The sequence below is a fragment of the Pleurodeles waltl genome, chromosome 7 (genome assembly GCF_031143425.1).
Source record: "Pleurodeles waltl isolate 20211129_DDA chromosome 7, aPleWal1.hap1.20221129, whole genome shotgun sequence".
NCBI classification, from domain to species: domain Eukaryota; kingdom Metazoa; phylum Chordata; class Amphibia; order Caudata; family Salamandridae; genus Pleurodeles; species Pleurodeles waltl.
Window position 1 is genome coordinate 939,747,452 of NC_090446.1, and position 16,355 is coordinate 939,763,806.

General features: G+C 44.0%; 1 protein-coding gene across 1 annotated transcript in view; it reads right to left on the reverse strand.

The window, feature by feature from the left end:
• Window positions 1-13,111, reverse strand: part of SOX30 (SRY-box transcription factor 30) — a 372,899-nt gene extending 359,788 nt beyond the window's left edge. Inside the window, exon 1 of the mRNA XM_069202021.1 lies at window positions 12,417-13,111. Within this exon, the coding sequence (XP_069058122.1) occupies window positions 12,417-12,942 (526 nt within the window). The 5' untranslated portion in view covers window positions 12,943-13,111. The remainder of the gene's footprint in view (window positions 1-12,416) is intronic.
• Between the last annotated feature and the right edge of the window lie 3,244 nt (window positions 13,112-16,355).

Genomic DNA, 16,355 nt, shown 5'->3' on the forward strand with positions numbered 1-16,355 from the left:
CCCTGAGGGCAGATCGGCCGATTTGCCCCCCCGGTGGGGGGGGGGTGAAAACCACTAGAAACCAGGGATTTGACTTTTGTAATGTATTTTGGGAGCGACCCCTCGATCCCATTGGGGGCTATTTTTTTTATCCTATTTCGGCACACCTGGGGCAGATCGGCCGATTTTTCAGCCGATCTGCCCCCGGGGGGGTGGGGGGGCGAAAACCACTAGACACCAGGGATTTGATTTTTCATATGTATTTTGGGAGAGACCCCTTGGGCAAGGGTTGCTCCCATGGGGGGCTATTTTTTTTCCCTATTTCGGCCCCCCCTGAGGGCAGATCGGTCGATTTTGCGGCTGATCTGCCCCCATTGGGGGCCGAAAACCACTAGACACCAGGGATTTGATTTTTGTCATGTATTTTGGGAGCGACCCCTTGGGCAAGGGTCGCTCCCATTGGGGGCTTTTTTTTTAAATTCTATTTCAGCCCCCCCCCCGGGGACAGATCGGCCAATTTTTCGGCCGATCTGTCCCCAGGAGGGGACCGAAAACCACTAGACACCAGGGATTTTATTTTCTTTATGTTTTTGGGCAGCGACCCCTTAGGCAAGGGTCGCTGCCCCGGGGCAATAATTTTTTATATGTTCAGGCCCCCCCTGGGGCTAGATCGGCCATGTTTTTGGACGATCTGGCCCCGGGTGGGTGGTCGAAACCCACTAGGCGCCAGGGATTGTGTGGTGTGTGTGTTTTGTGTGTTTGGGGCTACCCCTTGGGTAAGGGTCGCCCCTCCAAAGTGGGGAAATTTCGTATTGGCTATCTCTGCCCCCCTTGGGGGCAGATGGGCCTATTTTTGTATGCCCATCTGCCCCCAGGAGGGCAGAAATCACCAATACGCCAGGGATTTTTTTTTTTGTTCACCTTTTTTTGTTTTGTGCTGGAGGTGCCCCCTTTGGCAAGGGTCGCCCCCTAAAGGGGGCACATTAGTGATGGGCATTTCTGCCCACCTTGAAGGCAGATCAGCATATTTTTGTTAGGCCCATCTGCCCCCAAGGGGAGCAGAAGGCACCAAGATGTCAGAGATTTTTTTTATTGGTTCCCTTTGTAGTTTTTTGTGCTGGGGGCACCCCCATTCGCCCCCTTTGGCAAGGGACGCCCCCCCAAACAGGGTACAGAGCTGTTGGCCATTTCTGCCCCACTTGGGGGCAGAGCAGCCTATTTTTTTTTTTAGGCCCATCTGCCTCCTAGTGGGGCAGAAGCCACTTAGGCACCAGGGACAATTTCTAAGTTCTTGGTGGCGGGGTGTTTGTCAACTGGCGAAGTATTTGTATTTGTGATTATAACAGTTTATTTCTTCTTTTTGTTCTAGTTCAAAGCTTTTGTTTCCGTTGCTGTGGATCCTCGCGGTTTTGGCAGTAGTTGTCCTGCTGTTTGCATAGTTGCATGTTTTAGGTAAGTGAAAGCAATTTACTCCAAAGGAGTATTGTTGACATGCATGAATGACATGTTTGTAGGTGGTGTACTAAATGCAGTATTGTGTGTGAAATTGTCCTTAGATTTGAGCACAATGATATTTGTGTTGTCATATGTCTAATTTTCTTTTTACTTTTTTTCTTTTTAGTGGGATATCATTGGTGATTGCTGTGTCTGTGCAGAGTAGTTGCTGGTGAGTAGCTTTTTCAGGCAAGTGAGTGGTATAGTTTTTTAGTACATAACTCTTTGTGATAAAGCTACACTTTGTTTATTACTTATTTTAGTGCTAGTTGTGGTTGGCAATCAATTTGTTGTTAGTGAGGATCATGGCTAGCCGCAGAGTGACCGCTCAGCAAGTTGTAGACATGCTCTTTGAGTCATCTTCAGACCATGATTACGAGACTGACTCTGCATCAGAGGCAGAGGAGGAAGTGAGAGATTCTGGCAGTGAGTTTTCTGTCCGAGAGTGTTCTTCTGATGAGGAAGCTACTCTCAGTGCAGATGAAGGGCCTGTGTTAGAGGAGGACATAAATGTGCCAAGAGTGCAGCAGCCTGGGGCTGAAGGGTTTCCCATTAGAAGACCTGTCACCTGGATTGCCCCAAACATGGAGCAGCCACAGTTACCTGCATTTACTGGTCTCCCAGGGTGTAGAGTCAATATGGAAAACTTTTTGCCTGTCCATTTCTTTCACTTGTTTATGGACAATGTGTTTTTGGAAGAGATTGTGGAGCAGACTAATTTGTATGCAAAGCAATATTTGAGGGACAACGCTGCCAGACTTAGGCCTCAGTTTAGAGCTACTCAGTGGGTTCCCACATATCTGGAAGAGATGAAAAAGTTTTTAGGTTTGACTTTTTTGATGGGGTTGATCAGGAAGCCGTCACTGGCTTCTTATTGGTCTACTAGTCCCTTGATGGCAACTGCTATATTTCCTGCAACTATGACACATAATCGCTATTTGCTTCTTCTTCGTATGCTGCATTTTGTACACAATGCTTTAGCCTTGCCACAAGATCACCCTGATTGTGACCGTCTTTTTAAGATTAGGCCTGTCCTTGATCATTTTGTAGATTGGTTTTCAGAGGTCTATGTTCCAGGTAAAGAGATAAGTGTGGACGAGTCTTTGGTCCTTTTCAAGGGGCGTTTAGTTTTTAAGCAGTACATTCCTAGTAAGAGGGCACGGTATGGGATTAAATTGTATATGCTGTCAGAAAGCAGTACAGGATATGTGTATAATTTCCGGGTCTACACTGGTAGGGATTCCAGTATTGACTCTCCTGGTTGTCTGGCCACTTTTGGAGTTAGCGAAAAAATTGTGCGGAAACTTGGTAGACGACTGTTTAACAAAGGTCACCATTTATACGTAGATAATTTCTACACTGGAGTGCAGTTGTTCAAGGAGTTGTTTAGAGTGGACAACGTTGCTTGTGGCACAATCCGTTCTAACTGGAAAGGCTATCCAAGGGAGCTTGTCTCTAAAAAACTTGAGAGGGGACAGTGCAGTGCCTTGTGGAATAATGAGCTGCTAGCTCTGAAATTTTCAGACAGGAGGGATGTGTACATGCTATCTACCATCCATGACAGTACTTTCCCTGTGACTGTTTGGGGTCAGGTTGCGGAAGCGCGCAAACCTGCATGCATTTTGGACTACAATAGGCACATGGGTGGTGTTGATAGAGTAGATCAGAGGTTGGAACCTTACACTGCTCTTCGTAAGTCTTACGTGTGGTATAAAAAGTTGGCCCTACATTTATTTCATTTGGCAACTTTTAATGCTTTTATTGTGTCCAAGGATTGTTCACCTGTGTCAAGGGTGTCATTTGTTAAATTTCAGGAGTCAGTAATAGAGTGCCTTATTCTGGTGGTACGGGCAAGAGTTCCTAGAGTAGAAGTGGTGGAGGAAGTGGCTGGATTGAAAGATCGCCACTTTCCAGATCACATTCCTCCCACTCCCAAAAAAGACTTGCCCACAAAGAAATGTAGAGTATGTGCCCGGAGAGCAATCGGGAGGGAGAGCCGGATGTACTGCCCCGAATGCCCTTCAAAGCCTGGGCTGTGTGTGCCCAGCTGTTTTAGAAGTTACCACACTAGGAAAACATTTTGGGAAATACCGTGAGCGTAAACTGGCTGTTTTATATTTTCATATGTTCAGTTTCACGGTTGGCATTACTGTCATGTATTTAGTTAGAGCTTTTGTGTTTGTAGTTTTGTACTTATTTTATAATTAGTTAGTGGTTTCTTTGTTGTTTATAAACAAAAAAAAAGTGATGGCGGTGTGCGTGGGGTGGCGCTTGGAAGGCGGTGTGCGTGGGGTGGCGCTTGGCAGGCGGTGTGCGTGGGGTGGCGCTTGGCTGGTGATGTGCTTGGGGTGGCGCTTGGCTGGCGGTGTGCATGGGGTGGCGCTTGGCTGGCGATGTGCTTGGGGTGGCGCTTGGCTGGCGGTGTGCGTGGGGTGGCGCTTGGCTGGTGGTGTGCGTGGGGTGGCGCTTGGCTGGCGGTATGGGTGGAGTGGCGCTAGGCTGGCGCTAGGCTGGCGTTATGGGTGGGGTGGCGCTTGGCTGGCGGTGCTAGCCAAACGCAAGTCCACACACTCATCAGCTGGTGTGATTGCTGTATCAGGCATGTGGGCATATGAAAGTGATGGGCCCTTGACTGGCACTATCTGTCGATGCGAGTGTTGTAATGTGCTGGGCCCGTGGCTGGCGGCATGAATGGTCTTGTGCATGTCATGTATGAAAGGTGTGTGAATGGACTGTAAAGCGGTTGGTGCCTTGCTGTGGTTTTACAGCTCACGAGCTGTGAGTCATTGGTTCCGTTTATTGGCCTTTCAGTTATTACCAGTGCATTTCACTTTTGTGAAATCTCTTGTTAATAAAATTTTATCTACTGAACCATCACTCACCCTCGTGCCAAATCCAACCAGTATGTGTGGTAAAAATTAAAAAACCTGCTCTGCTGTAATCAGGCGTCGCAGCACACTTGTGACACGCTAGGTGTCTCAGGCGGGACCCCGATGATGAAGCATGCCACCAACTTGGTTGGTGGGTGAGGGGTCTTTTTCACATAACCTAAGTGCGTTTCTTTTCACAATTTTAGTGTTTGGCACATCACAGACAAAACTACCTGTGTTTGGGGGGGAGGAGGCACCCATGTTTTTGGTCCTGGGTGCGGCCTTCATCTAGGGAAACCTACCAAACCCAGACATTTTTTTAAACTAGACACCCCAATGAGTCCAGGGAGGTGTGGCTTGCGTTGATCCCCCAACATTTTCTTACACAGACTCCTCTGCAAACCTCAAAATGTGCTTAAAAAGCATATTTTCCTGACTTTTGTTTGTACGATCAATGCTCCAGCAAAAAATTCCTACTCCCCAGCGTTCCCCTCAGCCTCCCAAGTAAAATGACACCTCACTTGTGTGGGTCCCCAAAGCAGAGTCAGCCTAAAGATGTATAGAAGAAGAATATGTGCTTATCAACTCGCTGTGCTATCCCCATCATCTCTATAAGTTTGTGGCCTTTTTCTGTTGCAGGCACCTGGCCCACACCCACAAGTGAGGTATCATTTTTATCGGGAGACTTCGGGGAACGCTGGGTGGAAGGAAATTTGTGGCTCCTCTCAGATTCTAGAACTTTCCGTCACCGAAATGTGAGGAAAACGTGTTTGTTTAGCCAAATTTTGAGGTTTGCAAAGGATTCTGGGTAACAGAACCTGGTCAGAGCCCCACAAGTCACCCCTTCTTGGATTCCCCTAGGTCTCTATTTTTCAGAAATGCACAGGTTTGGTAGGTTTCCCTAGCTGCAGACTGAGCTAGAGGCCAAAATCTACAGGTAGGCACTTTGCAAAAAACACCTCTGTTTTCTGTAGAAAAATTGGATGTGTCCACGTTGTGTTTTGGGGCATTTACTGTCGCGGGCGCTAGGCCTACCCACACAAGTGAGGTATCATTTTTATCGGGAGACTTGGGGGAATGCTGGGTGGAAGGAAATTTGTGGCTCCTCTCAGATTCCAGAACTTTCTGTCACCGAAATGTGAGGAAAACGTGCTTTTTTTAGCCAAATTTTGAGGTTTGCAAAGGATTCTGGGTAACAGAACCTGGTCAGAGCCACACAAGTCACCCCATCTTGGATTCCCCTAGGTCTCTAGTTTTCAAAAATGCACAGGTTTGGTAGGTTTCCCTGGGTGCCGGCTGAGCTAGAGGCCACAATCTACAGGTAGGCACTTTGCAAAAAAAACGTTGTTTTCTGTAGAAAAATGGGATGTGTCCACGTTGTGTTTTGGGGCATTTGCTGTCGCGGGCGCTAGGCCTACCCACACAAGTGAGGTACCATTTTTATCGGGAGACTTGGGGGAACATAGAATAGCAAAACAAGTGTTATTGCCCCTTGTCTTTCTCTGCATTTTTTCCTTCCAAATATAAGAGAGTGTGTAGAAATGACGTCTATTTGAGAAATGCCCTGTAATTCACATGCTAGTATTGGCACCCCGGAATTCAGAGATGTGCAAATAACCACTGCTCCTCAACACCTTATCTTGTGCCCATTTTGGAAATACAAAGGTTTTCTTGACTCTTTATATTTCAGCAAATGAATTGCTGTATACCCGGTATAGAATGAAAACCCACTGCAGGGTGCAGCTCATTTATTGGCTCTGGGTACCTAGGGTTCTTGATGAACCTACAAGCCCTATATATCCCAGCAACCAGAAGAGTCCAGCAGACGTAACAGTATATTGCTTTCAAAAATCTGACATTGCAGGAAAAAGTTACAAGTAAAACGTAGAGAAAAATTGCTGTTTTTTTCACCTCAATTTCAATATATTTGTTTCCAGTTGTTATTTTCTGTAGGAAACCCTTGTAGGATCTACACAAATTACCCCTTGCTGAATTCTGAATTTTGTCTACTTTTCAGAAATGTTTAGGTTTCTGGGATCCATCATTGGTTTCATGCCCATTTTTGTCACTGACTGGAAGGAGGCTGAAAGCACAAAAAATCGTTAAAATGGGGTATGTCCCAGTAAAATGCCAAAATTGTGTTGAGAAATTGGGTTTTCTGATTCAAGTCTGCCTGTTCCTGAAAGCTGGGAAGCTGGTGATTTTAGCACCGCAAACACTTTGTTGATGCCATTTTCAGGGGAAAAACCACAAGGCTTCTTCTACATACCCTTTTTCCCATTTTGTTTTTAAAAAACGAAATTTTCACTGTATTTTGGCTAATTTCTTGGCCTCCTTCAGTGGAACCCACAAAGTCTGGGTACCTCTAGAATCCCTAGGATGTTGGGAAAAAAGGACGCAAATTTGGCGTGGGTAGCTTATGTGGACAAAAGGTATGAGGGCCTAAGCGAGAACTATTCCAAATAGGCAAAAAAAGGCCTGGCACAGGAGGGGGAAAAGGCCTGGCAGTGAAGGGGTTAATAGCCTCTCTGATTATGCCAGGGCTAATACTATAGTAGGGCTTAAATACTAGCAATGTCCTTATTCTGCCACCTTTCCGAAGATCAACATAATGGGGCTGGAGTTAGCAGTAAGCAATAGTTCCAGGGTTGGAATGCCTGTTAACTTGCATGTTTTAAGGATTTTCACCAGCGCTTCTCAAATCTTTTCCATGCTGAGAAAGGTTGGAAATTTACTCCTGACAAGGGTAGAAGTGGATGTGATTCCAGGTTTGGGAAAAAAGTGGTTGGAGGGAAATGAACTTGGAAACGCTGAATACATTTTCGCATAAGCAAATCTAAACAGACACATTTACTCGTGCTGAAATATACTTCACAAATATTTTCTTGGAGTACGAATTCCTGGTCTACTTCTGTAAAGTTTTGTGAATTCATGAAATCCATAATTCTGCACTAATACAAGGTGCACTTTCTGACTTTATTTAAGCATTGGGCCCCTATTAAGTCTGGTGTTAACCAAGACTTTTAGTTTTTATTAAAATTCTATTTCTCTATCCATCTATCGGTTGGTTTTACTGTAAGTAATAGCATTCTGCTCTTCCACGAAGAGCGTATTGGCACACAGAGTAGTTTTGGTCAGTACCAGGCACTACTGTGGCAATGTGTGCTTTTTGAGACCACAAAATGCTTTTTGCCAATGTTTGTTGGAATGGATTAGGGCCTGACAACAATAAAGTTTTATAGAAGCTATGTCAAAACAAGACATGCATTGACAAAACCAAAAGACTGACCACTAGTGTTGGATCGGGTGGCTTTGCCAATACTTGTTTATTTTAATGTTTTCCATAATCTTGTTGAAACTGGTTACACTGATTTTCCATTATGAATATTTTTGGAAATACTAGCATGCATCAACACATTTTATTAAATGATGCCTCAAAGAAAGAATACCTAAAATTTCACAGTAATTTTGCCATCGTTTTTTTTTCAAACATGCATTTTGTTTCTGAACATTTTATTTTGAAAGTAAAGGAGCATCAATCTTGCTTACAAGCTTCGACAAACATTTGTATCTAATCTGGAAGCATTATACATAGTCTCATATTGTTAAATGTTACAAACATGTGTACACTTTCTTTTGTGGAACCACTGTCAGTAGTGCAGTTTGAGCTTACAACATTTATTTAGAGTGCTCACCCTAATAATAAAGGCTTTGCATTCATAAACCATAAATACAAGTTTGAACAGCATTAACATATAGACACAAATATTACTTCAACTGCGGACAGTTCCCTTCCCTATAAACTAGCAGCCAAAGGGATTGTGCTACCGGGGGTGGGCCTACCTGTCCAAAGGGCAAGATAAACATGAAAACTTGTTCTCCTTGACCCTAAACAATATGTGCTGGGCGTTGGGCTATAGGAATTCCACACTCCAGGGTGTAGTTTCATATCCTTTAGGAATTCACAAGAGCTTACAGAAAAAGGCCCAGTAACCTAGTAAACTTTTGTAACTCATTTAAAGTACACATGTGTATTTCTTCATGTACAATTCTGAGGAGCAATTGCAAATTCATATTCCTTACACCCCATTTTTTCATTCACTGGGAAAAGACTAACACCTGCTCTTGTCAGGAGTGCATTTCCAAATGTTTCCAGTGTGGGAAGAGACTGGTGAGGACTGATTTGTTTTCATGCTTCTGGTACACAATTAGCATGAGGCACATCATAGAACATTGTTAAGGGCTGGAGCTGATCGTATCAGACTGGACAAACTGGACTTTTCCAAAGAAAAGTAAGAACCATTAAGGACCTTCCTACAAGGTCCCTTTATCTTTTCAGTTGAAATACCTAGCTAGATCAGTGAGGCTTATGAAGCACTTTCTGCAGTCATTTCACAGCATCATTCTTAACTTAAAGTGTATGGGGGTTATTACAACTTTGGAGGAGGTGTTAATCCGTCCCAAAAGTGACGGATATACCACCAGCCGTATTACGAGTCCATTATATCCTATGGAACTCGTAATACGGCTGGTGGTATATCCACCACTTTTGGGACGGATTAACACCTCCTCCAAAGTTGTAATAACCCCCTAAGTCTCTTGCAGCATGCACCATGGACAAAAAGCTGGATTGGTAGTATCACAGGACACTGTAGGATCAGATATGAGCCCGAAGCTAAACAACAGTACATCTCCCAGTGACTAAACTGTTAATTGCAAGGAGAGCCTGAAACATTACTGTTAACCGCTAACATTTTGTTAAAATAAAGGTCACTGTGGCATGTTTCTGCTTACTCTGGGGTTGTCCTTAGTATCCAGACTTGTCAATATGTCTTTGATCTTACCAAACAGTCTTGAATAATACTCAGACACTATTTGCCACAAGAGGTGACACATGTTTTGGCTTTGACCTTATCCTCAACCAGAATTTTGCAGGATATGTTTTTATTATTCAAGGAAATATTACTATTATCATCGACACAGCAACATTTGATGTATGATCATCCATTCAATAACTGAACAGCAAGCTATAACAAATATTTATTCCTATAAGTTTGGTATTCTACTTCTTTAAAATGATACCCTTTCCGTGAATTTCAGGAGGCCAGTCATCTAGTGAAATTTCTAAATTCACTGATGTTGAGAAAGGATTTTGACAGAAATGAGCAGTCATGGCCTGTTCATATGTCAGTCTGATAGAAATTATGTTGTAAAGAAAATAAAAATGTGTGATCAGAATTCAAAGCTAACCGAGAAGATATGTTTTATATATTTATTGGTAGGCTGCAAGCTTTGACTATGAGAGGACTGAGAAAAAAAATCAGACTTCACAGATGGATCGAGAGTCAAGAGTAGTGGGGAAGCTAAAGTGAGATTTGTTAAATTTCAATGCCAGTTTGTTGACTTTTTTTCAGAGAAATACAAACTGAGAGACATTTATTGGAGAGTGGGATAAAGTCACAAAGATAGGCTCTATCCTTCTGGCCACTGCCACAATAAAAACGTGGGTGAGCTACAAATACAAAGAGAACAGTATTATCTCCTTGAAAACACCTAGCAATGACGCAGACTGTGGCTGTGCTCATTTGTACTCAACCCAATGACTAATGTTTTTACTTGCTAACTGGAAATTAAGTCAGAACAAATATTACAAAAGGATGGGTCTTAGCATAACACATGGCAAACCTCTGCCACTGGGGGGAGACGTGGACTCTGTCTGTGATGGCAAAAGTAGGGAAGACAACACAGAAATGAGCCTGGTGCTCTCCCTGGAATGCTTGCTTTTCTATAAAATGTAATATTACATGTTTGTTATCTATAATGTCTAGTTTGAAATGGTATTAACAAATATGTTACTTATTGATATTACTTTTAACATGTTATTTTGGTTTTCTACTATTTTTCTAAAGATTATTTTTACAATTTTTTGCAGATCTGAGGCAAAGTTTGTAAGAGAAGCCATTTTGGAACAGTTAAGGTGAGCGATTATGAAGTTCTTAGTAAGTGCTTAACCTCTGAAACCAGACCTCCATGACATTTTGTCTAGTGTGGATGAATGGCAACATTCATTCAATATCAGGAAGAGTGGTAACTGTGGCACGGAAGTATGCATTTTTCAGGAATGTGATAGTATTTTATATTAATGTTTCTCATGATTATCTGATCACGTTCATCTTTAAGATAGGGTATTGCGGGTTTGAGGGGTTCTTTCTTTTCACCTGGTAATCTTTTATTAAGTAGTGAGGTTATACTGCTCCTCTTTACCCTTATTCCCTCAGGTCCTCCTTCTGTTTTTTGTGTATGAGGTTTTCTATATTTCTACCATGCACTGCCTTGTTTGTTTTGCATTTCTCTGTGAATTCATCTGCCTCTATTTTATGCTAAATCAGCAAAATAATCCCTGCTATCCAATTATGATACCAATCCATGGCATGTTTGGCCCACTACTGAAAACAATGCAAATGAAGACACAGAAAAATACTGATGGTGAGTACTTGGTGAGAGAAAATGAGATAATGCCTCCGTTAGTTATTGTTTGACCGTTTTGATTTTATGTTGATTTTTGAAGGTTATGAATATTACTTGGATTTTTGTTTATTAAATGCCTATTTGACATGTGGAATACATGATAAGAGTTCAGGTTTGTGACTCTGGTAGTTATCACTCATTGACTTAACACACATTTTTACAACATTGATTTAGCAGAACTATTTGGAGGGTTTCATGCACATGGATCAATAAAGTGATTTTTGTAGAGTGGATGGACATTTATGAAATGTATGTGATGGTGGGTTTGCAATACTGCTGCCATTCTCTAGTTGAAATAGTTATAGCAGTGGTTACAGGACTGCATGGAATATATGCGGGTGTATCTGTTAATTTGCTGAATCGATGTTCAAGGCTCACAAAAACGTATACTAATAGTTATTTATGGCACTGTGGACTAACTTTAGAGGAGCTATTGATATAAGTGGTTTGAGGACAAGATGATTAGAATTGTTTGTGGCTTCCTCAAGAAAATGGGCACTGAAGTACTGTACCATGAGCATAGGTGGCACTCTTTGCAAATAGAGTGTAAACCACAGAATACGTTTTTTTTTCCTTCAATAACAAGACAGTAGGTGTCTGTCTTTGCTGTTGAGCATTTTAAAGATCTCTGCTCAAGCAAACATTTACCTGCCTTGTGTAGGAAACGAAACTTTTTGTTTGTTTTTTAAATTAGTTAAATGTTTACCTGGGGACTATAGCCAGGAAAGAATTGATACAAGTCTACAAATAATTCAGAATGGAGATATTAACTGAACTTTCTTTTCTGCTGACAAACATTTGGAGAAAAAAAAGGGTATTTGCTTGGTCTTTATAGAGGAAAGGGCTGTTCTGGTATTACCAATCACCTATTTAGTATTCCCAGTCCTAAATTATGTAAGAATCTTGTGTTAGCTCATCTAGGATTGTTATCAGAATGCCGAGAAATTATAGCTAGGGTTACCTATTAAAGTACTTACAGACTGAGAAAATCTAATATAATCTCATATGTTTTATTAATGTGCCCAGCCATTTTGTTTGTAAAGAAGAAGTTGTTGAAACCTTTGTTTGTATAAGCTGGCTTTTGAGCCCAGGACATTGATTGTTTATTTGCCTGTGAGTTTGAAGAGTGGCAATAGGTTTTACGTTTTAAATGTAACTGAGAAATACATCACCTGTTTTAAATGTACTGTATTTTATTGTTTAAATGTATTTTGGGGTCGAGTTATTTACATGTACCTTGTACCCAAAGAGACAAAATCAACTTTTTTTCTAATTATTCAATTGCAGGGGACACTTAATTTGACTATACTTCTACTTAGTCATGCATGTTTCTTTGTGGATTTTGGGTGATAACCTGTGGGTAACATATGAGACTGCACCTTTCCCAGTATCTCTCTCTCTCCTACACACATATCTAAATATGGCTTGAGTCTCTGCGAATCTTATGTCTAACATTCATCATTTGCATGACACTCGCCACTAACACAAGCCATAAAAATTGTCAATGCAAAAGAAATGCAGAGTGTGATAATACATAAATGATACCTGCATCAGATGGTAGGACAGTCAGAGGGACATCCTTAGTCTCAATTTTCACAGATGGCTCCATCAAGGATTGCATTTTGATGGGTACCGGTGTCAACGGCATCTTGGTAAGTCGAATCACTTCAGAGGAAGCTGGAGGTGCCTGAAACTGTATCCTTGTGCCTGGAGGCACAGGATGCAGCGTCAAGGGTATTCGCAGGTCCTGAGAGGGGGTCCCATAGACTGTAGATTCCTGTGCTAAGAGCATCTCTTTGCTCTGAGGATGTAAATATCCATTGGGAGTTGGCGGTTCTGTAACACTAGCATTCTCTCTTTGTTCCATTTCATGCTCAGCCACAAGCTTCTTGGGTTTTGCTTCCTCCATGTGCTCAGTTTTAATAGCTCCGTCTTTGACAATAACATACACTCCCTTAGTGCTATATCCTCTGTTGTCCTCTACAGTTCCATTAACCTTGCTATCTTCTGCTCTTGTTAGGGTACCTTGGCCATCCCCGCATGTCCCCCATGAACCAGTGGAAGGGAGCATTCTAAGGTCTGCATCACTATGGACTTTACTCTGGTCTGTATCTTCCCAGCAACCTCTTGCAGAGATAAGACCTTGGTTATTTTCAAAGTGGCCTTTGCTCTGGTCACTGGTCTCCCAACAGCCTCTGGAGGCAATACGGTGGTCAGTATGATGGCTCTTGCTCTGTTCATTTTCCCACAATCCTCTAATGGCTATTCTGTTGCTTGTGAGGCTCTTGTTCTGGTCACACTGTGACTCCCATGAGCCTCTGCAGGCAATCTCCCTGTGGTCAATGTCGTTTTGACAGTTTTGCTGGTCAGTAGACTCCCATGGCCTTCTGACTGACCTTAAGTCACAGTGCCCCCCACTTTGGTCAACTGCCTCCCATGATGGCCTGGTTGATCTGTGACCAGTGAGACTACCCCTGTGGCTAGTTACTTCCCACGGAATACTCCTCTGGTCAGTGTGGATCTGCCACTGGCCTGTTGCTGCCCATGATCCCCGGGCAGTCAGATGGTCAGTGGGGTTATCTCTATGGGCACTTGCCAACCAGGAAGACCCTCTATTGGAACTGTGGTTAAAGTAAACATTCCTTTCTTGTGCTGCATCCCAAGCCAAACCCCTGGTTGTCTTTTGGTCTTCCCGCTGATCGCTAATATCCCATGGTGAAACTCGCATGGTCCTGGCATCTGTGTGAACCACTCTTTGGTCACTAGCATCCCACACTATACCTCTGGTGATCCTGTGGTCATAGTGGATCTGGTCACTTGTTTCCCACAACAATGCCCTGGACATTCTTTGGTCCTCTGTGTGGCTACTAGTCACCCACATTGAATCTCTAGCTCCTATGTGGTCAGTAATGCTTTCACTCTGGTCAATGGAGCTGCCCCTGCTAACCCCTTGACCCTCTCTCTCGTCACTTGTGGATATTCTACTGTCCCTAACACACTCACTTTGTTCACTCGTGGACCCTGTGGTGTCTCTAAGATGTTCAGTGTGATCATTTATAGGTCCAACGGAGCTCCTATAACACATACTCTCATCATTCCTGAGTGCCTTGGTGTCCCTATCAACCTCAAACTGATCACTTACAGAGGACCTGGAGCTCTGGTGACCCACTGTACTTCTAGTACCCTGAGAGGTATCTATCTGGTCATTTGTGGACCCACAGCTTTTTCTTTGGACCACGCTTTGATCACCCGTGCGTTCCATATACCCTTCACTCTGGTCTCTGATCTCACCCACCACCATTCTGGCCACCTTACCAGCATGATCTTGAATATGTTCATTTGCATGTTCCTTGACATCTCTGTGGTTATCAAGCCCCTCCCATGGTACCCTTTGGAGTTCCTGTGGCTCTGTGGATGCACCATTATGTTCCTCCTGGAGGCCTTTGGTAGATGTGCTTCCCTTCAGGGGGCTGGCATTAGGTGCTCCCTCTCCATGAGGTCCTCTTCCTGGTTTGGTACTTTCTCCCCAAACTCCTTTGCACGGCTGGGAACAACCGTCAGATTGCCTCGGTTCTTGGGGGCTCGGATCCGACTGCAAGCCTTCCCCCTGAGGGCCACCATCAGCCTGCAATCCTGCTGCTCTTGCACCACTGTGCTGAACCCCCAGTGTTGAAAGCTTGTGACTGGCCTCCATTGCGTCCGATTGTGAGCTCAATCAATGCGCACGCACGCTCCACTCGAGGGGCGGGGCCTCATCTTAGTTCGTTAATAACGTTCTCAGAACCCGGCCTTTATTCAAACCCTTCACTGTCGAGACAGGGAGGCCCCGCCCCCTCCGCTCGAGCGCATTTTCCCATTGGTCTGCACTCGTCGAGAAACAACATGGCGGAACCACCTCGTGTCTGTGGCGTGGCAGGGTGAGCCGCTGCTATGGAAACCGCGATTTAGACAATAGGGACTGTGGGCACGGCGAAACGTCAGAGGACCGGAGTTTTAGGATTGGCTGCACATCCTAGGAAGGCGGGTTTATCGCTGAACGTAGCCACCAGGGAGTTTGCCAGAGGACAGGTAGATGACAAGATGGCCATTTTGAATATGTTTGGGACTTAAGTTGCATACCGAACGACACATCTGTGAACACCAAAGGTAAAGAGGCCTAGAGTGTACATCTTTGTGACATAAGCTGTGCAGGCCCCATAGACCCTGTTTGCTGTCTGGACTAGAGGATGGGGCTATAACAACGTGGACGATTAATCAGGTAACTTAGAATTAGACAGAACAGTTGTTTATGTGCACTATTGGTCACAACAACCCACAAAAGTTCTTTCTCTGTGTGAAGAGGACAAGGAGGTAAAAGTAGGACGTATTCTGTTGTGCTTTGCACAGACTTCTAATTGAAGCCTAAGTTCTGAAGAAATGAGTAGAGAGTTTTATAGAACACTTAAGGTCCTGCTCAGTTAAAAACCTTATGCACTGGCAGCCCTCAACATTTTCAGCAGGTGCAGCACCAGGACTAGGGTGAGCACTTGTCCATAAATTTCACGAACTGTCTGGAATTTGGTCCTCATGTCCGTTGTCCGTGATGATTCTTTTCACGGATGCCTTTTGTCCCTAATTTTGAACATTGCTAAGAGTTGCCCTGTCCCCCTGAAAAAAGCCCCGTAGTTCTTTAACATTCACTACATGGGTCGGCTTGCACTCATGCTGTGAACTCAAGGGCCTGCAACAGCCCCCTGCCGGCCTGGCACAGACTTCTATCTGCCCTTTAGCATTCTGTTTGGCCCATTATCACATACAGAATGATAATGGGCCTCGCTGTGCAGCAACAGAATTTGCTGTGCCTCCTCCTGCCCCAACCTAGGGCATGGCTATAGTGTGTTATTTTCATTCCTAGAATGCTCGTGATGCTGACTTGGGGAGATTCCACGTTCTATTACGTGCAGTCTCCTGAAGTCAGTTGAGCCACAGCCTGTCCCTGAACGGACCTGTTCTTTCCGTCCTTACTTTTAAATAAAGGATTGTACCTACTTGGCTTGCGAGTAGTCTTTACTTCTATTTGGCGACGAGGATCCAGCTTTATCGAACCGACAACATCTTTGTCATTGTTTTCATCTTTTGGACGCTTCACCACCACCTTGTCTGAACTTTGCTGCTGCCTTGGGGGCTGTCGACGTGGGACGGAACGTTGCAGAAATTATACTTGCTATATTTTTTTAAATATTTTTTGAAAATCCTTCCTCCGTGTGTTTTTTTTTTATGTGGTTCTTCCTGCTCTGCCCGGCCGTTGGTGTAAGCGCGTGCAGAGCGGCGCGAGCAGGGCAGCGTGAGCGTCCTCTATTCAACGGACGCGCACGCACAACGCTCGTCGCCTGGGCAACGTGATGCTGCTTCCTCTGCAGGTCTCCTTAGCTACGGGCACGCTAAGGAGACTAACACCGCTTCCGCTAGCGTCTCCAAGGAGACAGAGACGTTAGCCAGATTAAC